Source organism: Lepidochelys kempii, chromosome 3, assembly GCF_965140285.1.
Source record: "Lepidochelys kempii isolate rLepKem1 chromosome 3, rLepKem1.hap1, whole genome shotgun sequence".
NCBI lineage: Eukaryota > Metazoa > Chordata > Testudines > Cheloniidae > Lepidochelys > Lepidochelys kempii.
The window spans coordinates 66,592,534-66,619,618 of NC_136382.1; the positions used below are offsets into that span (position 1 = coordinate 66,592,534).

The 27,085-nt window shown below is 41.2% G+C and overlaps 1 protein-coding gene across 9 annotated transcripts in view; it reads right to left on the reverse strand.

Annotated features, from left to right (window-relative positions):
- Window positions 1–17,817, reverse strand: part of CEP162 (centrosomal protein 162) — a 127,826-nt gene extending 110,009 nt beyond the window's left edge. For 5 of the 9 annotated variants that reach the window (XR_013635548.1, XM_078852136.1, XM_073336578.2 and 2 more), the window contains exons 1-3: window positions 17,677–17,816; window positions 12,765–12,869; window positions 3,935–4,073 (exon numbers count right to left, since the gene is read on the reverse strand). Coding sequence is in view for 7 of the 9 variants with exons in the window: in XM_078852136.1 (XP_078708262.1) it covers window positions 3,935–4,073; window positions 12,765–12,824 (199 nt within the window). In the remaining 2 variants the exon portion in view is untranslated. Of the gene's footprint in view, window positions 1–3,934; window positions 4,074–12,764; window positions 12,870–17,676 lie in introns of all 9 variants that reach the window. The other 4 variants (XM_073336580.2, XM_073336583.1, XM_073336582.2 and 1 more) reach the window with 3 other exon arrangements.
- Between the last annotated feature and the right edge of the window lie 9,268 nt (window positions 17,818–27,085).

Here is a 27,085-nt window from a genome sequence, read left to right on the forward strand (position 1 = left end):
ACAAATCTTATCTGAGGATCTTGAGAAACAAGACAGACAGCAAGAATAGACATGCAAGCTGGACACAGACTAGACAAGAATTCTTATCATGCTGTCAAGGTTCCTCCCCCACTCTGAACTCTAGGGTACAGATGTGGGGACCTGCATGAAAACCTCCTAAGCTTACTTTTACCAGCTTAGGTTAAAACTTCCCCAAGGTACAAATTAATTTTATCTTTTGTCCTTGGAATATCCACTGCCACCACCAAACTCTAACTGGGTTTACTGGGAAACGTAGTTTGGACACGTCTTTCCCCCCCAAATCCTCCCAACCCTTGCACCCCACTTCCTGGGAAAGGTTTGGTAAAAATCCTCACCAATTTGCATAGGTGACCACAGACCCAATCCCTTGGATCTGAGAACCATGAAAAAGCATTCAGTTTTCTTACAAGACGACTTTTAATAGAAATAGAAGTAAATAGAGGTAAAGGAATCACCCCTGTAAAATCAGGATGGTAGACACCTTACAGGGTAATTAGATTCAAAACAGAGAATCCCTCTAGGCAAAACCTTAAGTTACAAAAAAGAGACACAGACAGAAATAGTCATTCTATTCAGCACAATTCTTTTCTCAGCCATTTAAAGAAATCATAATCTAACGCATACCTAGCTAGATTACTTACTAAAAGTTCTAAGACTCCATTCCTGCTCTATCCCCAGCAAAAGCAGCATACAGACAGACACACAGACCCTTTGTTTTTCTCCCTCCTCCCAGCTTTTGAAAGTATCTTGTCTCCTCATTGGTCATTTTGGTCAGGTGCCAGCGAGGTTACCTTTAGCTTTACCTTTCACCCTTTACAGGTGAGAGGATTTTTCCTCTGGCCAGGCGGGATTTTAAAGGGGTTTATCCTTCCCTTTATATTTATGACACATGCTCTTTGTTTTATCACTAATATGGTGAAAAGAACTAGAAGCTGTGATTAACGAGGATCAAATGCATCCAAGAGGAGGGAAAAACAGCCCATAGGAATAAAGGCAGTTTCTTAATCTACCAAACATGAAAGTCAACAGCTGGAAACATACTCCACAAATCAATTCAACCTTAGTATAAAGCCAAAGGAAGATGAGATCAAATATAAAATATACAGACACTACGAGTTTTATTTCCATTATTTTCTTCTCAGCCAACTGAACAGCAGTCAGTAGAAACCACTGTATCTTTTAGCTTATTAATTAATATAGAAAACCAATTGAATTGCTTATTATTCGATGAAACTCAATGTCAGGGCCTTTCCATGATGAGAGGGCTAGGAAAAGATAATCAGACTAGAGATTTACACTGCATGATAGATGACAGAAAAACTAACACTCCTACAGATTTGCATAGGAGTTTGTTTGCTTCACATTGACAAAATACTTTTGACAATCACGTTTGAATGACATAATGCAATTAGCAGAGTGCCTAAAGCACTATAAGCTTAATGCTGCAGATCTCATGCAGGTACCTCCTATAGACTTTAACAAGAGTGCTGTCTGCAAACGAACAGCAAGACCAAGCCTAAGGGAACACAGAGCTCTGCAGAATTTCATGGAACATTAAGTTTAGACCTCACAAGTTAAATTCAAAGTTAATTCCCACATTTGTTACCTTTGAAGCAATATCATTTATTTTTCAGCAGTGCTAACCGTTACTTTGTTCCTTATGCTGCACGTTAATAAGCGTACATCTGACTTGCAAAACAATATAAGATAAGAAACTAGATCACTCGTTCAATTTATCCGTTGCAGCAATTTAGTACTGCAGCATTGTTCAGCCACTGCTCAGTTGCACAATATGACAACGTACTGGAGAATCTATTTGAGAATATAGGCCTGGATCCTTGGATCTTGCTGAACTACACTTGACAAAGGACCCAAGAATGGGGAGGCAAGACAGGTGGCTGTCGGTCACCTCTTTGCTCCAGGATTCCCACAGATAATGGGGCCAGTTCAGCCTCCAGTGCAAACTAGAGCACCCTCAGCCTTTAACTTCTGCTGTCTTATAGCGCCTATTGCTCTAAACATGGCCCTGTGCTCAGAAAGGGATCACAGAGACACAGATGCACTGCTTTACGCCATCCAGAAATTTCCCTATGCCAGGGTAATCCCCAGCTGCCCAGTTACAGCAGCTTTATGACCTCTTCACAATGCAGGATTAGAACAAGGGGGCCAAAGTGTGAGCCAGAATCCAGCACACTATGTATGGAAGATTCTGTATTGGCAAAATTGGCCTAGATTACCTACTATTTTCCAGCTTTTAAGTGACGTTCTACTCTTAAAATTGACCCTAAAATTGTTTGGTGGGTCTCCAGGTTTATTGTATCAAATCTGCTCAGTTTATAAAGATTTTTTTCTTAACTGCCTATCCTGCAGCCTGGGCTTTAAGATTGCATCTACTCTAGACAACTGAACTGTTCTTAGCTGAACCAGTGTGATAGAATTGGTTTAAGCAGAAATGGCTCAGAACGTCCATACTAACTGCTGACTTGTGCTGTTCTACATCATTTGGTTGCACTGTTCTCCGAGTACCTATCCCACAGTTCCCCATACAGCTCCCAGTAGTGGCTTCAGAAAAATTTCAAAAGGCTTTGTGGGTTACCTCAAGGACCCCAAAAGGAAATGTAAGAGAAGAGGTCAAACTTTCCATAATCCCTTGAGAAATTACCTTAAATCCCTGGAGCTAATACCCTTTCAAAGCCATTTTTGCAAAAGGAGTGGCCAGGTGGAATGCTCAGCTTGCACTCCTTGCTCAGCAAGAAAGTTCTCTCTCAGAGCTTTTGAAAAGCTATTGGGAAACATCTGAGATAGGAGTTTTCCAGTAGAACCTGTGAAAAGTCAGAGACCAAGATGAGCAACTCATGGAGCTCATCAGACAACAGTCAGACACTTGCTGAGTTCTGCATGTTGTATTTGTGGATTAAGTAAATATGTAGTATTTGGGTCTGGACTATGACCACAGATCAATGGGATAGAGTCATTCTTAAATCCTGAGATGATCAGTGGCGTTTACGTAACTTCCAGGGGATACTTCCGGAACTTTCTGCTGAGCTCACCCTTATATTTCTGCAATGGATCATGAAAATAAGAGACACCATTCACTGTGAAAAAGCGACTGGCAATCACCCTGTGAAAGCCGACTCCCGAGATAGTTAGAGGTCACTGGGAAACCAACCTGAGTCAGGTGGTTCCCCAGTGGAGGTTTGCAACCAATATATATTTTCTTGTAGGAGGATGCGATCAAGGTAGTTACTGCACAAGAGATCATGCGACCCACCAAGTCCATAGGTTTTACCAATACACTACAGGTCTGTGAAAAACCTCCATCTGATTGAGGATGGGAGAATGGTAGCATGTTTTTGCTTTTGTTGTGAATTTTCTCCTGCACTTTCCCCACCCCACCATATGAATAGCTGCAAGTATAATTATCATGAATACAGATCTCTTATTGTTTCAAAATTGTTTATGTTTTTCCCTCTCTCCATTTTTTAAAATGGAGATCTACAGATACGGAGTAAGAAATTATGCTTTACTATTGACATTTTGTGACCCCTATTAATATTTGTACACTATATTTTCTAATAAATTATCTTTTTGTGATTCAGAATTTATTCATCTGATATAAGGGTATCTCAATATTTTATGAACTTTAGTTAACCATAAAAGTAAACACAGTATAATACTCATAGCTTACTAGCTTGAATTTTCTTTCCAATGAAGATTTGAATCAAAAAATGTTTAATGAATTCATTTAATTTTGTATTCTGCAAACATTACTTGTTATCACTGTGATACAATAACTACATTCACATTACCAGTTTTCCTCAGGATGCAAAAAAAATATGAAAAAAAGAAAAAGATCCTGCTGACACACTGTGGCAAAAAGAACTGAAGTTATATAGAAATGCACAGTATTTACCACCATCATCAGAATCATCCTCTGAGATCCACCATGGCACAGGATTTTTCTTCTTCAATTCCTTTTTCCTGGGCTGTCCCAGTGTCTCAAGAACGGTGGATTTTTCCTTTGAATTTCCAAATGAATCATCTGAAAGAGACTGAATCAGAAGTCCACAAAATTAAAAATAGTTCTGTAAGGAACCATTAGAATCACAGAAATGTAGGACTAGATGGGATCTCGAGATATCATCTAGTCCAGCCTCTTGTGCTGAGGCAGGACCCTGTGTACCTAGACCATCCCCCTGACAGGTGTCTGTCTAACCTGTTCTTAAAATCCTCCAATGATGGGGATAGTTTAGCTTAATTATCCTCATAGGTATGAGGAAAAACTTTCTAACCTAAATCTCCCTTGCTATAGATTAAACCCATTACTTCTTGTCCTACCTTCAGTGGACACAGAACAACTGATCACTGTGCTCTATAAAACAGCCCTTAACATATCTGAAGACTGTTATCAGATCATCCCCTCAGTCTTCTTTTCTCAAGACTAAACATACCCAGTTTTTTTTTAAATCTTTCCTTACAGGTCACAGGTTTTCTAAACCTTTTATCATTTTTTATGCTCTCCTCTGGATTCTCTCCCATTCGCCAAATCTTTCTTAAAGTTTGGCACCCAAAACTGGACATAGTACTGCTGCTGAGGTCTCACCATTCTGAGAATAGAGCAGGATAATTACCCTCCTGTGTTTTACACACAATACTCCCATTAATACACCCCAGAATTATATTAGCCCTTTCCACAACTGCATCACACTACTGACTCATTCAATTTTTGATCCACTATAACCCCCAGATGCTTCAGTAGTATTGCAACCTAGCCAGTTATTCCCCATTTTGTAGTTGTGCATTTGATTTTTTTTTTCTTCCGAAGTGGAGTTCTTTGCACTTCCCTCTATTGAATTCCATTTTGTTGAATTCAGACCAATTCTTCAGTTTGTCACAGTCATTTTGAATTCTAATTCTGTCCTCCAAAGTGCTAGAAACCCCCATCCCCAGCTTGGGGTCATATGCAATTTTATGAGCGCACTCTCCATTCCATTATCCAAGTCATTCACGAAAATACTGAATAGTACTGGACCCTGGACAGAGCTCTGCCAGGCCACATTAGATACATGCCCAGTCCCTCTCTGTTTGACAGCAAACCATTGATAACTACTCTGAATACAGTCTTTCAACCATTTGTGCACCTACCTTATAGTAATTTCATCCAGACCATATTTTCCCAGTTTCCTTAATAAGAATGTTATGTGGGACTATGTCAAAAGCCTTTTTAAAAATTAATATATATCATGTCTATACCCTCCTCCCTATTCACTAGGCCAGTAACTCTGTCAAAGAAAGAAATTAGGTTGTTTTGGCATGATTTGTGTTTGACAAATCCATGATGGCTGTTACTTATAACTTTACTCTCCTCTGGGTACTTACATATTTAGTTACTTTAACATTTTTTCTGGATTTAGATTATATTTTTAATTGAGGATCAGACTATTATAAAAAGGGCACAATGAAAACATTTCCATTGTGTTTTCAACATGACTGAAAATTAATCCATGATCTTTTGGTAGAGTTGTTCAGGAGCCTCCCTTGATTCCACACAGTCCACCCTTTTTGGCTTTTCATATTAGTAGCATAAAGTTGTACAAGAAAACAATAACTATACTAGGATATGGAGTAATACTGTGTACTATATTTCTAGCACTGATGTTTAATTGACAACAGTTGGTTCTGGAAAAATTATCTGATCAGCAACATACATTTTCAATTTAATAATGTAATCAGATTTTTATTTTAGTGACAGTGTAAGAACCTATGTATAATAATTCTTTTAAATAAAAAACTTGGGCCAAATTCTTATCACGTCCCTCCAGAGGACAGAAGATGATGTATAGTTTGGCCTGACTTTGTACCCTGAGCAGCATTGTTAAAGTCCCAAAGGTAAGTCATTCCCCAGCGCCCCCCCCCCCCCCCGAAATAACCATGAAGCCTTCCTCACTTGTCTGATAATGGGCAGAATTCAGAACTCCACTCTGTGCTTTCCATGCTCTTGGGAATTAAATCAGGTAGACAGTATGCCTGAGCAGTTCCACCCTGACTATCAAGTTTGTGTCAATGCACAACTAACAGTTAGCCATAGGGATTCGGACTGGTAGGTCCAACTCAGAGCCAGTCAGACCACTGGAGCAAAGTTCTAAACTCCTGCTAACTGAGATAAATGGGAAGGAGTGGGGAGAGGAAAGATCCACAGCCAGTCTACCAGGTCACAAGGCTGTGTTGAAGTAGAGACCTGACCCATGCCCACAGAGCCAACTTCTGCTCCTTCTCTCCGACTCCCAGGACAGCTCTGGGGGAGTTATGGCAGAAATAGGGCCACAGTGAACTTTTCAGATGCTGAGTGGGGGAAGAGAAAAGGGGCATGAAGTATAGGAAGCCTCACATATCCCTGTCCCCACCAGAACCTCATTTGCATGAATTTCTCTTATCACTGCCACCCTCAAGTAGTTCACAATACACTTCCAATCAGTAGATTCAGGGCAGTATGGATTTTATGTGCTACTTCATAGTCTCATAAGATGACCTAAGCCAATAATGTTTTTTAAAAAATTCATTAAAATAAACTTAAGCTAAATGCAAAAAAAATGTTAGAGCAATGTTAAGTTTGTACAGTTGTAAGAGTCAGCAAAGAGCAGAAATGCAAGAGGCGGGGGTTCCCCCAGCTGTGGCGGACACTGCTGTATATTCTATTCCTATTTTTCTCTCCTAACTGTGTAGGTTAACACCGCATATTATTGCTTATATTTTTAAATATACCAGGAAGTTAATACCACTATAGAAATCTTAATTTTTATATTTATATTTGCGGTCATTTTAACAGTGCAGTCTTGACTGGAATCAACCAAGTTTTGTGTACTTAATCAGTATGAAGCCAAGGAGCAGTTAGCATTATTATAATTATTACATTTCCCATAAAGGACCACCCATATATTAAGATCTAAATGAGCTGAGAACATCCATAAATCAAACGTGAATGGTCTAAAATGAACAATCCTTTAGCAACTGCTAACAAAAGGAACAGTAACACAAAGAAATATTACAGTGCTCTAACCAATATCTCCAAAATCCACCATCATTTCTGAACAATTTTTTAAAAATTAAGTTTTACAAAAATAAAAGTTTATCATATTTTCAATAGCCTCAGAGAGAGAATCTTTAAGTACTGTACTGAAAGCCCTGCATCACGAATACTAAGCAATTTAATAAAAAATTGTAAATTATAAAGCTAAAAAATGACAGCACATACTATAAACTCTTTTGGCCGAATTGCTCAACAGGACAGAATAAAACACATTTTTAATATATGCCCTTAACAAAGTCAAAATAATTTCCTTATTCTAGTCACAACACAGGTATTATAGTACCACTGTCCCACAAGGACTGTGTGCCTCTCGCTAGCTGGGAGTTATCGACAGGTGCTTGATACAAGTTCTGTTATGACTAACTGTATCCTTTACTCAGCAAGCAGGACATGCATGATGCTGATACTCCTTGGAGTATCATAACTGAAGAAACTGAAACCCCCAGATGTTGTAATTCAGATCTGGAAACTTTCTATGTCCAGTCATCTTGTCAACTGCAAATAGTAAAGTAACACCTGGGATAGAAAACTTTTACACAAAAATTACTACATTTTCCCCAATAACAACATTTGTCTGATCACCAAGACTTACTGAAAATGCTTATTTTTACAAAAAACAACAACAAAAAACAAACAAACCCCACAACCTTTTTTTCTGAACAGTGAATTCTCAATACTAGTTTTGATGGCTAAATAAACTTAATGTTGCCTCTCAAAAATACTGAGAAGATAGATTTCAGAGTAGCAGCCGTGTTAGTCTGTATTCACAAAAAGAAAAGCACCTTAGAGACTAACAAATTTATTTGAACATAAGCTTTCGTGAGCTTTGAGAAGACAGAGTCAGAGTCAATTATTTTACTTCCCACTAAACAATAATGGTACTTATTAATTAGCTAAAAAAAGATTAATTTTAAAAACATGCATAAAGTCAGACCAATTCTTTAGGGACTTGGACACCAATTCTGCATTCATTTAAGCACTTGCTTAACTCACTACCATGAAGCAGTCCATTGTCAATGGGACTACACATGGCAGTAAAATTAAGCAAGTGCAGAAATACCTGCAGGATCAGATCCTTGGCATTTAACACTTCACAGAGCAAGAGCGTTCCAGTCATTTAATGATATACATCAAAGTACCATTTTCTTGACATTTTTACATTAGTTTTTTTTTTTAATTACTTTTCTTAGCACAAGCTTGTATTATACACATCATTTTATACACACAATCTTCTGAAAGGATTAGGATTCCCTCAATATGTAGTGTTAGTCTTTCAAACAGGTTACTCTGCAGGTTCTCCAATTAAGTGAATAATCTCTCTTTTCAGCTGCCCATGATTATCACTGTAGAGCAGCAAAAATCAAGCTATGGCTCTTTAGAGCTCCACTTGCAGATGTCATGAAGCCTTAAGCAAAGCAACTGGAGTACTGAGCATGGGAACACTCTCCATATTGCGTGACACACAGAAATCTCAGAAAGGATCACTGATATAGTTCAAGTCAGTTTTCTCACTGTGCAGGGAGAGGCTTGACAGGAACTAGGGATGTGACGGATGAGGGAAGCATGTTGAGAAGGAAAACTCTGTGGGGGCATGGAAGGAGGCAGGACTTGTATGTGGAGCTCTATCGGGCAACTGAGCCTGTTTATAGGAGGGTATGGGGGTGAAAACAAGTTTCTTTAGTAGGACACGGAGAATGAATAGAACTGTGCAGAGGAACCTGCACGGGGAACTGGACCGTATGGGGCAAGTGACAATATATGCAAAAGAATACATATAAAACCACTGGTAGCAATCCATTTGAATAAATACAATTGATAGAATTTCTTTAAAATTTTGAAAAATCTCCCCAACACACTTCACTGATAGACAGTTAAAACTACTCAAGGGCATGCAACACCATAATAAAAAAGGCAGGAAATCACACACCTAAAAGTGAAAAGAAAAGGAGTACTTGTGGCACCTTAGAGACTAACCAATTTATTTGAGCATGAGCTTTCGTGAGCTGTAGCTCACTTCATCGGATGCATACTGTGGAAACTGCAGAAGACATTATATACACGGAGACCATGAAACAATACCTCCTCCCACCCCACTCTCCTGGTGGTAATAGCTTATCTAAAGTAATCATCAAGTTGGGCCATTTCCAGCACAAATCCAGGTTTTCTCACCCTCCGCCCTCCCCCCCCCACAAACTCACTCTCTTGCTGGTAATAGCCCATCCAAAGTGACCACTCTCTTTAAAATGTGTATGATAATCAAGGTGGGCCATTTCCAGCACAATGGATGGGCTATTACCAGCAGGAGAGTGAGTTTGTGGGGGGGCGGAGGGTGAGAAAACCTGGATTTGTGCTGGAAATGGCCCAACTTGATGATCACTTTAGATAAGCTATTACCAGCAGGACAGTGGGGTGGGAGGAGGTATTGTTTCATGGTCTCCGTGTATATAATGTCTTCTGCAGTTTCCACAGTATGCATCCGATGAAGTGAGCTGTAGCTCACGAAAGCTCATGCCCAAATAAATTTGTTAGTCTCTAAGGTGCCACAAAAACTCCTTTTCTTTTTGTGAATACAGACTAACACGGCTGTTACTCTGACACCTAAAAGTGGCAATTCTTCAACAAAAAAACTTCAAAACCAGACTCCAACGTGAGACTGCAGAACTGGAATTAATTTGCAAACTGGACACCATCAAATTAGGCCTGAATGAAGACCGGGAGTGATTGGGTCATTACAAAACCTAATTTCCCCCATACTAATTTCTCCCTACTGTTTCTCACACCTTCTTGTCAACTGTTTGAAATGGGCCACTCTCATTATCACTACAAAAGTGATTTTTCCTCCTTTGGTATCCTACTGTTATTTGAATTGTCTCATTAGACTGACCTCCCAATTGGTAAGGCAACTCCCATCTTTTCATGTGCTGTGTATTTATACCTGCGACTGCATTTTCCACTCAATGCAGCTGATGAAGTGGGTTCTCGTGCACGAAAGCTTATGCCCAAATAAATTTGTTAGTCTCTAAAGTGCTACAAGGACTCGTTGTTGTTTTTGCTGATACAGCATAAAATAGCTAACACTCAAACAAATTTAGTGCTCACACAACCCTTGCAATTATGATTTTGCCTTCTCCACATTCTTTCACTCAGCATATATGCCTCTGACTCCCAACAAAACAGGCAGTCTTAATTCCAGCCGCAGCCATCAGTTTCTGAAAAAGCAAAACCAAATCACCGCATTTCTTCAGTAAAACACAGAATCGTAGGACTGGGAGGCACTCAAGGCAGGGCTAAGTATTATCTAGACCATCCCTGACAGGTGTTTGTCCAACTTGCTCTTAAAGATCTCTAATGATGGAGATTCCACAACTTCCTTAGACAATTTATTCCAGTGCTTAACCACTCTGACAGGAAGTTTTTCCTAATGTGCAACCTAAACTGCCCTTGCTGTAATTTAAGCCCATGGTTTCTTGTCCTATCCTCAGAGGTTAAGGAGAACAATTTTTCTCCCTCCTCCTTGTAACAATCTTTGATGTACTTGAAAATGGTTATCATATCCTCTCTCAATCTTCTCTTCTCCAGACTAAACCCAATTTTTTCAATCTTTCCTCATGGGTCATGTTTTCCAGTAATTTGTGTTGCTCTTCTCTGAACTTTCTCCAATTTGTCCACATCTTTCCTGAAATGTGGTGCCCAGAACTGGACACAATACTCCAAGCGGAGGCCTAAATAATGTGGAATAGAGTGGAAGAATTACTTCTCGTGTCTTGCTTACAACACTTCTGCTAATACATCCCAGAATGATGTTTGCTTCCCCCCCCATCTCCATAACAGAACACTACTATACTATAAACACTATTAAAAACATCTGTGTAGTAGCTATTTATTCACATTGTTGTCAGAAACAGCAGAATTTGGCCTTGATAGCTGATGGAATACCTTAGGTTAAAAAATGCCATTTTGGTTTCCCAATCTCTCTATTCAATGCTGTTCAATCCCTAGGGCTGTAGGGATTCCCCCTAGCTGCATACTTCAGGCAGGGATAGAAACCAGCCTCTGAAAATCAAAAGCTTCAGAGCAACCAAGAAGAAGGAGCCTCCTGACTAGTGCAACTCTGCCATGTAGTTTAATTACTTACACAAACGTTTAAAATATGAACATATTATATATAATTTAACTTGGTGCCCACTGTCTTACATCACATATGCCCCATGGCTGCACCCCTAGTCTGAAAAGGGCCTAAGTAAGTGTGGCTCACATCATGCTCACAAATTTCAATAAACCACAGAGGGAGTTCCAAAGTCACAATCCCTGAGTCCAGCCAACAGAGCCTAAGAGATCAACTCTAATTGCACCACAGTAGATCTCAATTACCAAAAAGGCAATGGGAAAAATGCAGACAATCTCTAAGGTAACCACATCCAGAACATTCAAGGCCTTAATTAGGTTAAACAAAAGATTAAACTATACTCAGAAACAAACTGGAAGCCATTGGAGAGCAGTAGTATAATGAGCTCACATTCTTTCCTGCTTAAAAGGCAGAAAAAACAATTTTCCATTAGTCAAAGCTCCAAGTGTCCTTCAAGACTGCTCAACACATACAATGGTAGTGAAGTAGAAGAGAAAAATGAATGGAAACTGTAGCAAGGTCTGCATCAAAAAGAAGAGACCACAGTTGCTTGGCTAGCCAAAGAACATTCAGAGCTGCTAACCAGAAGCAGTGATGGATCTAGTAAAATACTGAGAAATTATGAATTGCTTTGACAATAGACAGGCATACCTCAACAAACAGAGCACACAACCCCTGCCAAATCCTCCAGATGTTTCCCCGCTACTAACGAGCATCATTTCCATCTTATCTGGACTGACCCTAAGTCAACTTGTTTTCATTCATATGCTGGGAAAGTAATAGACTACATAATACAGCTCCAGCGAAAGAAATGCAGCGCTGGAGATTTATGGTGTTTTGATTTGTCAGTACCAGAAGTCTGGAAAATCTGGATACTTTTGGCTAGATGTAACCCTTTGCTAAACACTGGGCACCATCAGTGATAAAATCCTTCAGCCTAAAACTTTCAAACCACTACAGTTGGCTCCCCTTTTGTTAGGTTTATTTTATAGCAATGAATTTTATTAGAATTTAGAGCCGCTTTTAAGTGAAATTATATATTTAAAAATAATACAGGAAAAATACTTGATGAAAGTAGTTTTAAATGCAAATTGCAATTTTATACACATATGGAAAAGTTGCTATTGGTCTCATTCCATGTATTTTAAGTCAAGCAGATCAATTTTAAACATCTGCTGCTAGCGCTGAGTCTGGCTCTCAAATTTAATACCTTGAATAATGTAATCACAATTAATCATATCATAAAATCATGTAGCAAATGAGCTTTCTAAGGCCCCAGTCCACCAAAAACATGCACACGGGCTTAAAATTAAGCACAAAAATATCCCATTGACTTCACTGGCACTACTTGCAAGTTTTAAGTTAAGCCGGTCTGTAAGGCTTTGTGCAATCACTACCTAAGAGAATTATTCAATATAATATAGCTGTGTCACGTCTCTCCTGCTCTACCACACCCAATCATCAGTGTTTCCACATTTTAATGGGATAAAAAAGATATGTAATCAATTTAATATTAAAATGGAAACATACCTCCTTCAGAAACTGTTCAAACTGCTCATCTAGTTCTGCTTTTGAAAATCGATGAGCCATAGTCAGCAATCTTAACTTCCAAAACAGTTCAATTACTGGAAAATACTAAAATTAAAAATAATGCAGTAAATGAGGCAGTGCTTTTGAAATCATAAACAACCTCGTAATTTCCTACTAGCTTTTCATGCAGGAAACATTAAAAGTTATCTACCAAGACTAAATTATACCACATTTGCCCCAAATACTGTATTTACTGCAAACAAAGGTCCAAGCACCACATCTGAATTGCCTAGATTCCCTAGAATCATAGACATAAATACCAACAGGACTGATTTAGCCCTTAAAATTTGTGAGGTTGATAAAATAGGAACTTCTTCTCATCCTTCATTTTCCTCTTCAAAATGCAGCTCTTCCACCAACGTTATCAGGAAGGAAATGTTTCATTTATAACGAAAGGGAGAAAAACACCATAAACATCAGTTTGCATCTATACCATATACACTTGCACAGTGCTGGATGTATTTTAATTGTTAACTGTTTGTTTTCCAAAATTGTGAACACTCTGGGGCAGGGAGACTTTCTCTAGAGTCTGTCCAGCACTGAGCACACTGCTACAGCATAACAAATAAATAATGATTTAATCCATGGAAAAAAGAAAAGGAGGACTTGTGGCACCTTAGAGACTAACCAATTTATTAGAGCATAAGCTTTCGTGAGCTACAGCTCACTTCTTCAGATGCATATCGTGGAAACTGTGCTGTTAACACCTGTTAACACCATCCTGGCCACTATGGATGTAGAAGCCCTCTACACCAACATTCCACACAAAGATGGACTACAAGCCGTCAAGAACACTATCCCCGATAATGTCACGGCTAACCTGGTGGCTGAACTTTGTGACTTTGTCCTTACCCATAACTACTTCACATTTGGGGACAATGTATACCTTCAGATCAGCGGCACTGCTATGGGTACCCGCATGGCCCCACAGTATGCCAACATTTTTATGGCTGATTTAGAACAACGCTTCCTCAGCTCTCGTCCCCTAAAGCCCCTACTCTACTTGCGCTATATTGATGACATCTTCATCATCTGGACCCATGGAAAAGAAGCCCTTGAGGAATTCCACCATGATTTCAACAATTTCCATCCCACCACCAACCTCAGCCTGGTCCAGTCCACACAAGAGATCCACTTCCTGGACACTACAGTGCTAATAAACAATGGTCACATAAACACCACCCTATACCGGAAACCTACTGACCGCTATTCCTACCTGCATGCCTCCAGCTTTCACCCTGACCACACCACACGATCCATCGTCTACAGCCAAGCTCTGCGATACAACCGCATTTGCTCCAACCCCTCAGACAGAGACAAACACCTACAAGATCTCTGTCAAGCTTTCTTACAACTACAATACCCACCTGCAGAAGTAAAGAAACAGATTGATAGAGCCAGAAGAGTTCCCAGAAGTTACCTACTACAGGACAGGCCTAACAAAGAAAATAACAGAACGCCACTAGCCGTCACCTTCAGCCCCCAACTAAAACCCCTCCAACGCATTATTAAGGATCTACAACCTATCCTAAAGGATGACCCAACACTCTCACAAATCTTGGGAGACAGGCCAGTCCTTGCCTACAGACAGCCCCGCAACCTGAAGCAAATACTCACCAACAACCACATACCACACAACAGAACCACTAACCCAGGAACTTATCCTTGCAACAAAGCCCGTTGCCAACTGTGCCCACATATCTATTCAGGGGACACCATCACAGGGCCTAATAACGTCAGCCACACTATCAGAGGCTCGTTCACCTGCACATCCACCAATGTGATATATGCCATCATGTGCCAGCAATGCCCCTCTGCCATGTACATTGGTCAAACTGGACAGTCTCTACGTAAAAGAATAAATGGACACAAATCAGATGTCAAGAATTATAACATTCATAAACCAGTCGGAGAACACTTCAATCTCTCTGGTCACGCGATCACAGACATGAAGGTCGCTATCTTAAAACAAAAAAACTTCAAATCCAGACTCCAGCGAGAAACTGCTGAATTGGAATTCATTTGCAAATTGGATACTATTAATTTAGGCTTAAATAGAGACTTGGAGTGGCTAAGTCATTATGCAAGGTAGCCTGTTTCCTCTTGTTTTTTCCTACCCCGCCCCCCAGATGTTCTGGTTTAACTTGGATTTTAACTTGAAGAGTGGTCAGTTTGGATGAGCTATTACCAGCAGGAGAGTGAGTTTGTGTGTGTATGGGGGTGGGGGGGGATGTGAGAACCTGGATTTATGCAGGAAATAGCCCAGCTTAATTGTCATGCACATTGTGTAAAGAGTTATCACTTTGGATGGGCTATCACCAGCAGGAGAGTGAATTTGTGTGGGGGGGTGGAGGGTGAGAAAACCTGGATTTGTGCTGGAAATCACTTTAGATAAGCTATTACCAGCAGGACAGTGGGGTGGGAATAGGTATTGTTTCATATTCTCTGTGTATATATAAAGCCTGCTGCAGTTTCCACGATATGCATCTGAAGAAGTGAGCTGTAGCTCACGAAAGCTTATGCTCTAATAAATTGGTTAGTCTCTAAGGTGCCACAAGTCCTCCTTTTCTTTTTGCGAATACAGACTAACACGGCTGTTACTCTGAAACCTGTCTTAATCCATGGAAGTCTTTCAGGTTAGCTCTTAAAGACAGAAATTCTGTCTGCTCTGCATTCACATAGAAAAGTCAATAGTGCTTTTTGTAAAGGGAGGATTTATGTTGGTTTTTGAGAACAAATATTCCCCAGCTTCTCAACAGCATGCAGCTTTTAGGTATCTCCCTGCAGACTCGAAGTGGCTGTTTTACAGTGGTGCCATATATAGTTTTGAAGTACTCTGGAATCCTTCAGAACAAGAAGTGATATAATAAATTCAAAATAGATTAAGGGTTTGCAGATAAGGTTTTACTATTAAATATGAACTTTTTCAAGTATAGATCCTTGTCAGAACATAGAACTATTACCTAACTAGTAAACTGATTTTGGCAGGCGAGTTCTGATAACTGTTTCCTGCTTTAACTCTTACTTTATCCAAAGACTACCCAACACTTTGGCAGTACTAAAGAAAATTGCTGCAAAGACTGCCCAGTCTTTGAATTAAATAAGATACCCCTATGTAAGCACTTGGAAAGAGTCTTAAAAAACCACACTAAGAGGATTAACAATGTGACCTCTCATGACACTCATAATCCAGTATGATTTTATATTTTTACAACAAGAAGTCTTGTGAGCTGTGACATTTTAATGTTACTACCTATGCCAACGGCTTAAGCAAGTGAAGAATATTTATTTGCAAGCTTGCTAAGAAAAAATGAATCCTGATCTTCTTCTTACATTTTACCGTGGTTTCCTGTGCATTACATACATCTATACACACAGATTTCTTATAAATATTTACATTGCATCTTATAAAATTTCATCTGATGTTTTATTTTTCAAAAAGTTTTTTTTAAAATCAGTTGACATCCATTTGCCCACAGGTAATGCCAGTTATTAACTAAAATCAAGCACATGCTTCCTGAAAAGACTTTAGGCAAGTTTCACCCTTAATAAGAAATAACCTTATATTTATGTATTTAATGTAGAAGGATCCCAAAGCGCTTTGCAAATAATATATACACACACAATATCACAAAATGCAGCCATTTCTGGAAATGAAGGGTGGTTGCCTGGCAGCACACTGCATCATTGCAGGAAGGGGAAACTTTGGCTAGAAGATTATTAAAAGCCTTTTTCTCATGGCAAATGCCATAATATTTCTAATATCTCATATGAAAAGACACACAGAATAGACTTCCTAGAACTCAAGTTTATCTTCCCAGGAATGATGGAAAACTGACTTAACCCCACTGGGATTTGAAGCTGTGATCATAGAATCATAGAATATCAAGGTTGGAAGAGACCTCAGGAGGTCATCTAGTCCAAACCCCTGCTCAAAGCAGGACCTTTTTGGTGGTGGTGGTTGTTTTTTCACTGCCTTGGCACATGGTTATGTTACTATTAATCCAAAAATATCACCAAAGGAGTCACACTCTTCAAACAGACAGAGTCTGTTTTTATATTTTTATAAGACTTAATAGAAACATTTGCATAACTTGTATTTTATACTGTTTTGTGTTTGAATTCACACATTCCTGAAATCCAAACTCATCATCAGTGAACTAACATTTGAAAGCCATGAACTGCACAGTCTATTTCCAATGCCTCAGTTGAATAAACTGCAGGAAGTAAACAGCAACAATGGTAATAGGTGAATGGGATGTTGAAAATCTATTCAGTTTAAAGTGATCAGGAGGGCTGTTAATGGACTGCACAAGTGGGGAAGAGTTCACTTTTCAAACGCATGAAATTTAGTCTTATGCTGGGGGAGGGGAGGGTCAGTGTCCCTTTAGTCTAAATCTGGCCCTTCCTATTTATTTCGCTTTTTAAAAGGTTCCCACTCAGCATGGTGGGTCGATCTGCAGCCTTTATACACCATTCCAACAGGACGCAAGAGGCAGAGCTCAGCAGAAGAAACTCCCAATCCCAATCCTCAGCGTGCCCAGGAGGCACTAGGCCCAGAGCATCAGGAAAGGCGGGCTTAGCCGCAAGCCCCCCCGGCGATCGCCCTGTGGGCAAGTGGGCGTCTCTCTAGCCCCGGGCCAAGGCAGGGCAGCGGCGTTTCAGGCAGCAGGTCTCCTGGCTTCCCAGGGCAGGCGCACGCCGGAGCGACCCCGGCCCCGCCCAGGGCACAGCCTCGGGCTAGCGGGCTGGCACAGGGCTCCCGCAAGGGCCGCGCGCACAAGTCTGTCAGTCGCAGCTGGAGCTCTGTTGTTGGGCGCCCAGAGGGTGCCGCCTCCGGCCGGCCACCTACCTCCCTGTCCCGGGCCAATCCAGGCCGAAACGCCGGCAGCCGCTTCCCTTGAAAACCGGTAGGTTTGTCTCAGGCGCCGGAACTAGGTTACCTAGGTAACAGACCTAGCTCAGGTCGGCCACCGTAGTTCCCGCGACCAACGGCCAGGCTCAGCGGCAGCGGTCACATGACGTCTTCCTCGGGCTCGTAGAGGATCACGTGAGGAAGCAGGTGCCGCGGCTGCCATTGCTACCGAGGCAAACTCGGCTCGCCTCCCCCCCCCTCTGCAGCCCAGTGGGAGCATCAGCACCTCTAGTCTCCCCATCCTCCGTTAGCCGGTCTGACCGACGGGGGGCTGCCACGAACCTAGGTGGTCACGTGATCTAATTCCCCTCTCTCCATGTCGTGCAGTAGCCCTTGGGCGTCACGTGACCTGTGTGTGCCCACGCCCGCCAGGCGGAGTGGGGGGATTGAGCGAGAGGGAAAGGGGAACAGCGCCCCCTGCCACAGGGAGGAGCGGGGCGGGTGGGCGGAGCAGAGAGTAGACGGGAGGGCGGCTGGGGCGCGAGGAGCTGCCCCGCCCCCTCCGCCATCGCCCCCTGTGCGGGACGCCCGGGCCCCCCGGCTACAGCCATCTGCCGCCGCGGCGCCCGCGGGTGGGAGGGTAACGCGGCGACTGCGGCAGGGGCGGCCCGTGCGAAGGCAGCGGGGCGGGCCCGGCCCTAGAGTTCATCCGAGCCGCTTGCTCTACAGGTGTTCGCTGTCGTCCCGGCCGGGGCAGCGGGGCTACGGCACCCCCAGGGCCGGGGAGCGGCTTGGGCTCGCTCCCAGCGCCAGGCCGCTTCCCTCCCCAGCCCAGGGAAAGGGGCTAAGGATGAGTCGTGACATGTCAGTCACAAAACCAACCGCCCCCCACAACAAAATGGACTGTTCCCTTTGTTGCTAAAACTGCCCCTTTAACGAGCGTATACAATTGTTATGACTGAGCAATAATATAACTTGAGTCTGTTACAGTGCGAATTTAAAATCTTTTGAAAATAGAACAGTTTGGTATTTTTAAGTGTCTGTTCCTGCTACTAAAACTTGAACCAGGGGTGTCATAAGAGGGTGAAGTTGCCCCCTCTAGACTTTGGTTCCTCACCCCAACACCCAGTCTTTTCATGGGTCTGCATGCTCCACTCCCCCCCCACAACTTTGCAGCTGTAATCACATATGTTCTGTATGCTGATACACCTTTGCCTCTCCCCCTCAAATGTTTCTGAAATGATGTCCCTGACTTGAGTCCTGCGTAATGACAAAATAATCAGGTTTTATACAACTGTCCTGCATGGGAATATGAAATCTGTTCCCCCATCTGAGGGCAGTGCTCCCTGTACTGCTGGGGTGAATGTGGTCCTCAGCAGGAAACTGAAATCTGGTTTTGGTTGAAGATGTCCATTATGCACATAGTTATTTGTATCATTATAGCGTAGCTCATAAATGCACTACTGGGCTTCTGGCAATTATCCCTTATCTTAAGCAAGATTTGTTTAAAAAAAAAAAGGCAAAAAACCTAGAGTACTAAATGGCATTTGTAAAATACATGAAAAAGGTTCAGATATTTAGCCTACCAACTTCCACACTGTTCAATTAAAGAAGACTGTCGTACCTCACTGAGAAACTCTACGGGGCTTACACTGACCCAAAAAGATCATGGCTGGGAACCAGTAGAGCTGCCTGAGGTCACAGAAAATTTGGTTGGGCTTTCTGAGACTTACTGTCTGAGACATCCTGCTGCTAAGCATAGGTGTAAGGGAGGGCAGGCACTGCAGGAGGACTATTGGCAAATGAATAAAAAGCAGGCAGTGTTCAGAGACGGCATCTGAGAATTGTGAATAGATGGGTTTTGGCACAGATGCTCTGATGTCACCTCTAAAAGCCGCTCCATCTATCTCTCCTTGTTTCAGCAGGGTCAGAGTTGGTGGTCCTTTGGCAAATCTTGTTATCTAGGCTGCCTGAAGCCAGAGGCTGGAACTGAGCAGCAGGAACAGAGATACAGGACTTTAGCTTTGTTTTTCATTCCATTGCTGGCAGTTCTTCTAAGTACAGAAAGTTTACTGTTCTTTTTGTTCCTTTATTCCAGAAGCTGTGCTGGAGCCTGTGGATGGAATACTCAGCCAAAATGGAATTTAGTGTACAGTTTTTCATTCAGTTGCCATTTCAGGTCTCAGCTGAGACCCTCATTGCTGCCATTCAAGTCAACTTCTGGGACTAATGTGATGGCCACTTCTAACCAAAGAGCTGTTAATCAAAAGGTATGAGAGACATATCACTTAAAAAATTACTCTGCTAATATTTAGCAAAAAATAAAAGAGTACTTTTCTTACTGCCAGTAATGACAAGAACAAGCAACCCCTTCTTGCATTCACACACAATCCCTTTCTAAAACTTTTCCAACATTTCTGCTTCAAAGTGTGGTTACTTTGTTTTAAATACATTTTAGCACATATCTGCAAATGTTTAAAATATTCCAGAAATTAATGACCCCTGTCTCCTTGACCACTGACTTTCAAATAGCTTCAGAACAATAGCAGTCTGTGCTTGCATATGCTGTCCAGCCTAAAGGCTGTCAATTGTGTTTGTTGTGAGAGTCACGTTGCTTTAGGAATTTTTATGCCAGTATATAGTAAATGGTAAAATATAACAAAGGTCACTTACGAATATAAATACATATTATTCACACACATGCATTCTGGTCCTCTCTGCTGAAAACTCTTGAAACCAAAAGATTTTTGTAAGGCAGTTTTCTTCAAAGAGCACTAATACTGCATACCAAGTTGCATATGTAGGGCCATTTATAGCATTTCATCTACATGCACAACTGCTGTTGACAGTCATGGGAAATGTGCAAGTCAGGCTAGGACAGTATATGGCCTTAAGAGTTAATATATTAACACAACCACAAGTTTGTTAAACATGACAACATCCCTTCATAAAGCTGGCAGAAATATCAGTGTCCAGCATTTGCTCTTTTCCCTCCTTGTATAAGAAAGTATAATTTGAGACAGAGCATCTGAAGATAAAACAAATTAATTAAGAGACTGCCCTCTAACAAATACATGGTTTGAGCCTGTTCCAATTTAAGCCAATGTGAGTTTTGCTATTGACTTCAGTGGGATCAGGCCCATAGTGATGAATGTGACATCATTCATTGACAGTGGGAGTTATTTCATTAGCAATCCACTACATAAGCCTACAGCGCTACAGGCTGCTGAACAGTGTTGCAAGCTAAGCAATGATGTTAACTTCCCTGTTTGCTTAATATCTGTTCAGCAAGGCTCCCACGTAGTGTGGAAAAATGTCCGTTGGGCTCAGCACTGTGGAAACCTGAGCCCACATGATGATGGAGATGAGAGAAAAGGTATACCCTGGCTTAGATGTTTAAATGGTGTGAATACTAATGTTCCCACTTACCATATAAAGGATTTTCATTTCCTTCTAACAGCAACCAGTTGCAGCCACATTCTCGAGGGCACGTAACTGCAGTATTTAACAAAAACAGAGAGCAGGGGTAGCCATGAAGATCAGCTACTGCCAAAAAAACATGTCTGAGGGTTCTAAGAAAATAGAGTTCTCTATCCACTGTGATATACACTTTGGCAGGAGTGAGTACCAATTAATAGGATGAAATTCTGCCCCCACTGATGGCAAAGCTCCTATTGATTTAATCAAAGTCAGGATTTCACCCATGTAGTTCAGTGATGGCTTTTTTATACATATACCTTTTCCTTAAGATAGCTGAAGTGTATGGCTTCATATATTATAACAACAGTGTCAAACTATTGACTATAAAATTAAAAGTATGGATATTTTATACTTTTTGTGTAGAAAAAAGTTCAAATAAAAAGTCTGCTGCATCTACTTTGGCCGACACATCGGATTAGATAGTGTTTCAGTACTGAACTTGCAAATATGTGAAATAGGAGATTATGATAATAAATATTTAGCTATATTCTTAGTTGTGTTTTTTTTTTAAAGGTTAACAATTTCATACTGGATGAAAAGTAAACAAACAGTGGTGAATTAAGAACTTTCTTTAAAACTTATTCTCTGTTCATGCCCACTGTAATAACACTTCCTTACATGACTGTGTAACAAAAATACCATAGTGTATGCATCAGAAAAAGAAAGAGCTTGCCGTACAAGTTGTATAGAAAACAAAATTTGTTGTAGCTGTATGGAAGAAATGATATAAGATGAGAAAAATCATCTAACAGTTAAATGGCAATAATTTATTTGTGACATCTTAAAACTAGATATAATTGTTGTCAGCTTAAAAATGCAATGACTTTTTTTTTTTAAGAAGTTCGCATTTTTGTTTCACTGTAGCCCTTATAGTGACCTACAAATAATAAATGATAAGCCTGAGTCTTCAAAATCCAAGACACCAAGGGCTTCAAAATCCAAGACACCAAATTTATCCTTAGGTAGTATAAATTTTGTAGCTCCATTAAATTTAGCATCTCTCCCATTCCCTCACTACCTCTCTTCTCTCTTGTTCAGTCATTGCCCTAGTTAATCATTCAATTCTGCATGGTATTTAAGATTATGCTGGGGGCTTAAAATAGCTGGTCTAGACTGTGACTCATACTAATGTCCCATGGACTGAGCTACAGCTTTAGGAGCCAATCCCACAAGGCGCTGAGTACTCTGAACCTCCATTGGTTCATTGTCCACTGGGTTCAGGCTCTCATGCTTACAAGCTTGGTATAGTGGTAACTCCAATTAGTGGAGAAAGATCTCGCTGTTAAGAGCTCTCACCTTCGGCAAACCTTGGCCAAATCCTGGTTTCCTCGCAGGAGTAGTCCCTTTGGAGTCAAGAAAGGTTAACATGGATCTGGCTCATCATCTCACTTGTATCACCTCACATTGCAACTCCTTGTTTCTCAATTAGAATGCTCAGCAACTTGCAGGCAGAATCAGTGCAGTCCAGAGGACTAGGACCATAGAGTCTCATTGTCCAAGATGATTCCTCTGTTACTTATTTTTAAAAGTTTCCTTTTTACCATGAACCTCAGCTATAAATAATTTTCTCCTTTGTATGAAGAATGTTAGAGAAAAAGTATTGTGGTAAATGTTTTTGTGTATGTGAACGCATGTATGTGAATTAGAAAAGATATTAACCACGTAGAGCAGAAGGATCACAAGTAATAATGAGTAAAAATTAAATATGTTAATACCAAAATTAGATCTATATAATCTTTTGTTAATCCTGGCATCTCCTAATGCTGGCAGAAATACTTGGTTTGCATTTCAGATTTTCACTTGGTTATTTTTAGTTCTTCTGAAGCCTGGGAAATAAGAAATATAACTGCTTTGAACAGTCTGAAAGAGCCAACTATAGCACGGCCTCTGAATCTGATTAGATAAAACAACAAAGAGGTTCTGTAAGGGCAGAGGCAGGAAGAACTAAGGTGGGTGGCAATATCTGTCATAACTCAGGGGAAATGTAACCTCAAAGCACTCAAAAGTGGGTGAAAAAAACAACATAAGCAATAGACAACTTTCCCACATCTTAGGTCACTCTCCAAATGCAGTTTGAAGAATTTTCTTTGCACTCAACTTTTTTTGGGGGGTATTTTAAAGTACAATAAACACCACATGAATGTGTGTTTATCTTAAAAAGCTTATTGAGGGGAACATCGTTTTTCTGTATCTGTCACTGCCTTAGTAACTTAATTGCTTGAAATTAATAAGGCCAGTGCACTTACTGTTTCAGGAACAAAATTTAAAAAATCCAGATTATGTCCAAATCGCATTATAATTATAGAATAGCTCATTTAAAAACCACGTTCCTTCAGGATTACCCAGTAGTTCCCCCCCACAAAATGTTACCAGGGATAATATTTTGTCATATTTTAATTCCACTTGCTGAATAACACAAGATGTTATGTTTAATACAACTAGGAGGTCTTCAGGATTTGATTTAAAAATGGTGAGCTGGTATTAAAACTGGAAGAACTTGGAACACCTACCTGGCCAATAAACTCTTTTCTTTTCATTTCTTTTCTTTTCCAAATAGTTCTTTTAGGTCGCAAGCTCCATTAAAGTGAGGAGACATGACGGACCTGTCCATCCTAGCCTTATATCTAATAAAAATGTTTTCGAAGTCAGTTTAGCACATCCACAGTGTTATGATTTGTCTCCATTAGAGGGCTGAACCACTTCATGTTTAAAAACTGCAACTAAGCGTTTCTAGCATGGTTTAGGGACCACAGCCCACTCTCATGGTGTTTTGTAAGTATTCACTCAAACCATTGATATACCGCCTCATTGTGGCACCTCTCTTTAATTCCAGGCATACCTTCCTTGGAATAGATACAGAGAATGATGGTGAATACAGATGTACATAAAATATGTATTTGTACCTGTTAACATTATACTGTATTTGGTTTGTTCCAATGGCCTTGCCCTAACCGCAGATTCACATATATGTTCTGAGGGTTAAGGGCTATGCTCTCACACAAATATATGCAGATAAAATGGCAGTCACTGTCTGCTAGACATAGTGGGCTTGAAAGGCCTCAGATACCATCTACAGGTGCTCTAAGTGATAAAATTCATGTTTTTATTCTTTTTATAATCCTTTGTAGAATGTTTATCATTGTAATGGAAGCCAATGGGAGTTAAGTATGTTTAGAACCCTCCAGGAAATGGTCTCATGTGCCTAACCAGTGACTTTTGATGAATATAGTGTCATTTGTACTACAGTTTGGTGTAGAAGAAGGGGGATCTGAGCACCAGAGTTCAGGGTTGAAATCCTGGCATGACTGGAGCCAGTGGGAGCTATTGAGTTCAGTGGGGCCAAGCTTTCACCCCAGATTTCTGGAAAAAAGCTTGCTGCAGCTACAAAACTGATTCTTGCTCATTTTACTGTGTAGTTATAATTGGATAGAATAATTTTTGGGATTTAAAGGTAGTTACCTTGCTAATGCATTATTTGCTTTGCCATATGCTATGCTAGATTTTTAGAATAATTTTTTTGGAAAGGACATCAGTGTATGTGCCAGGAGCCTGACTTAACTTCTTACCAATAATCTATTCTGCAGTTTTCCTCCTTTCATGTCTATTATAAATAGTATCTCTGAACAAAATGTCTTGTCATTGGTATTTCAAGAAGACTGAAAGCAGTCAGCGTGAAAGAACTTGAGCAGAAAATTAATTCTGATTACTTTTTTCACTCAAGCTTTTGCCTCATTATAATTTCACTATAACTTCATCTGCTCTATGTGTGTGCGCACATGCACTTGTGTATGTTTAAACTGTATTATTGGGTTCAATCTTGAATTCCTGGACAAGGGACACAGGGTTGGGCCTGCGTATAAAGAGGAAAGAAAATCTGTAAATGAAAAATCAAAACGAAACAGTTACAAATATATGCCCGAATTCTTCAAGATGATCCATGTTGGTATATTCCCAGTCTAAACACAGTAGGGAGTGAGCAAGGCTTAGCTAGTGAGAGACTGGATAGGTGGCAGTGGGCAGACCTGTAAACTGGAAGGATCATGCCTCCCCAAACTGATTGCACCTTACTGAGATTCTTGTGCAACACCAGGAAACCTGTGAAGTGATGTTGTCATAAATATAAAGGGAAGGGTAACCACCTTTCTGTATACAGTGCTATAAAATCCCTTCTGGCCAAAGGCAAAGTCTTTTTACCTGTAAAGGGTTAAGAAGCTCAGGTAACCTGGTTGGCACCTGACCCAAAATGGCCAAAGAGGGGACAAGATACTTTCAAATCTGGAGGGAGGGGAAAAGGTTTGTCTGTCTGTGGGATACCTTTTCCGGGAACAAATCAAGGATGCAAGCCCTCCAACTCCTGAAAAGTTAGTAAGTAATCTAGCTACAAAATGTGTTAGGTTTTCTTTGATTTGGCTTGTGAAATTCGCTGTGCTGGAGGAAACGTGTATTCCTGTTTGTGTGTCTTTTTGTAACTTAAGGTTTTGCCAAGAGGGATTCTCTATGTTTTGAATCTGACTGCCTGTAAGATTATCTTCCATTCTGATCTTAGAGTTGTTCTCTTATCTTTTTTCGTTCTTCTAATAATTTTCTGTTTTTTAAGAATCTGTAAGGGTTTTTTGGGTCTTACAAATCCAAGGCTGGTCTGTGCTTATCTTGTTTATTCTCAAGGTTCCCCAGGAAAGGGGGTGTAAGAGTTTGACGGGATATTTTGGGGAAACAGGAACTCCAAGTGGTCCTTTCCCTGATGGTTTGTTAATCACTTGGTGGTGGCAGCGTTTACCTAATCCAAGGGCAAAGACTTTGTGCCTTGGGGAAGTTTTAACCTAAGCTGGTAGAAATAAGCTTAGGGGGTCTTTCATGCAGGTCCACACATCTGTACCCTAGAGTTCAGAGTACGGAAGGAATCCTGACAGATGTAAATGCAGGAGAGCTATTACGAGTCTGGTTTTTGTGCAATGCAGCCTGAAATGTAGGGAGATTCCCTATCTCTCTGTTGGGGAGCAATAGCTTTTAAGCAGTTGAAGGTAGCTGTTACATTATAAAGGAACATTCTTTGCCCTGTCTCTCATGAAGATTTAGGTCCCAGTCCCTCAGGTCTAGGAGAACTGCACTTGGTACAGAACTGGAAGCTGGGGGGCATCAAAGGTGGCTGTAGTCCAGCTCTGTGCTCCCTGATCCCCAGGGCTGCCAGGGACTGGTTCAGCCATCTGATGTAAGTTAGAACAGCATCAGGGTTGCCTGCACTGCCCCTACCCTCCCAGGCCCATGACTAGGGTAACCAGGGGTCTCATTTCTAAAAGGGACAGTCCTGTATTTAAGCCCTCCTGGTAGCGTCTCCTGACTTTTTATTAAAAATGGGTAAATTGTCCTTATTTGCTGTCTCTCCCGCCCCATCAGTACTGGTGGGTCCTGCTGCTGGCCAGATCCCTGCTCACCAGCTGCCTGCTTACCAGGGGTTAGTGGGGGGGTCCAGTGGCCAGTAACGGGGGTGGGTGTGCAAGGCTGTTTGTGGGGTGAACGTGCAGTGCGCGGGGCTGGCCACTGCCCCTGCTGGACCATAAGCACAGCCCCTGGTGCGTGCCAGCTCTTGGGCAGGGCCCTACCCTGTTTCCAGCTGGCACTGGCTGTACGTGTCACCTCCGCTGCCTACCCACTGGCCCTTTACCTGCTTCCCCTCTCGCTGTTCTCTCCCTGCTTTGCCCCACCCCCAGCTCCTCCAACACATCCCGCTCCCAGTGCTGTGCAGAAAACCAGCCCCTGGTCAGAGCACTGAGCTCATCAACAGCCTGGCTGGCAGGCTCCTTCCTTTCCCCACAGCCTCTGGTTGGGCTGACGCCCTGGGAAAGCCCAAGATCCTCCTACGTGGGGCACTGGCCAGGAAGAGCCTAGCCCTGCATGTGCCAGAGCACCATGCAGCGCTGGCATGGGG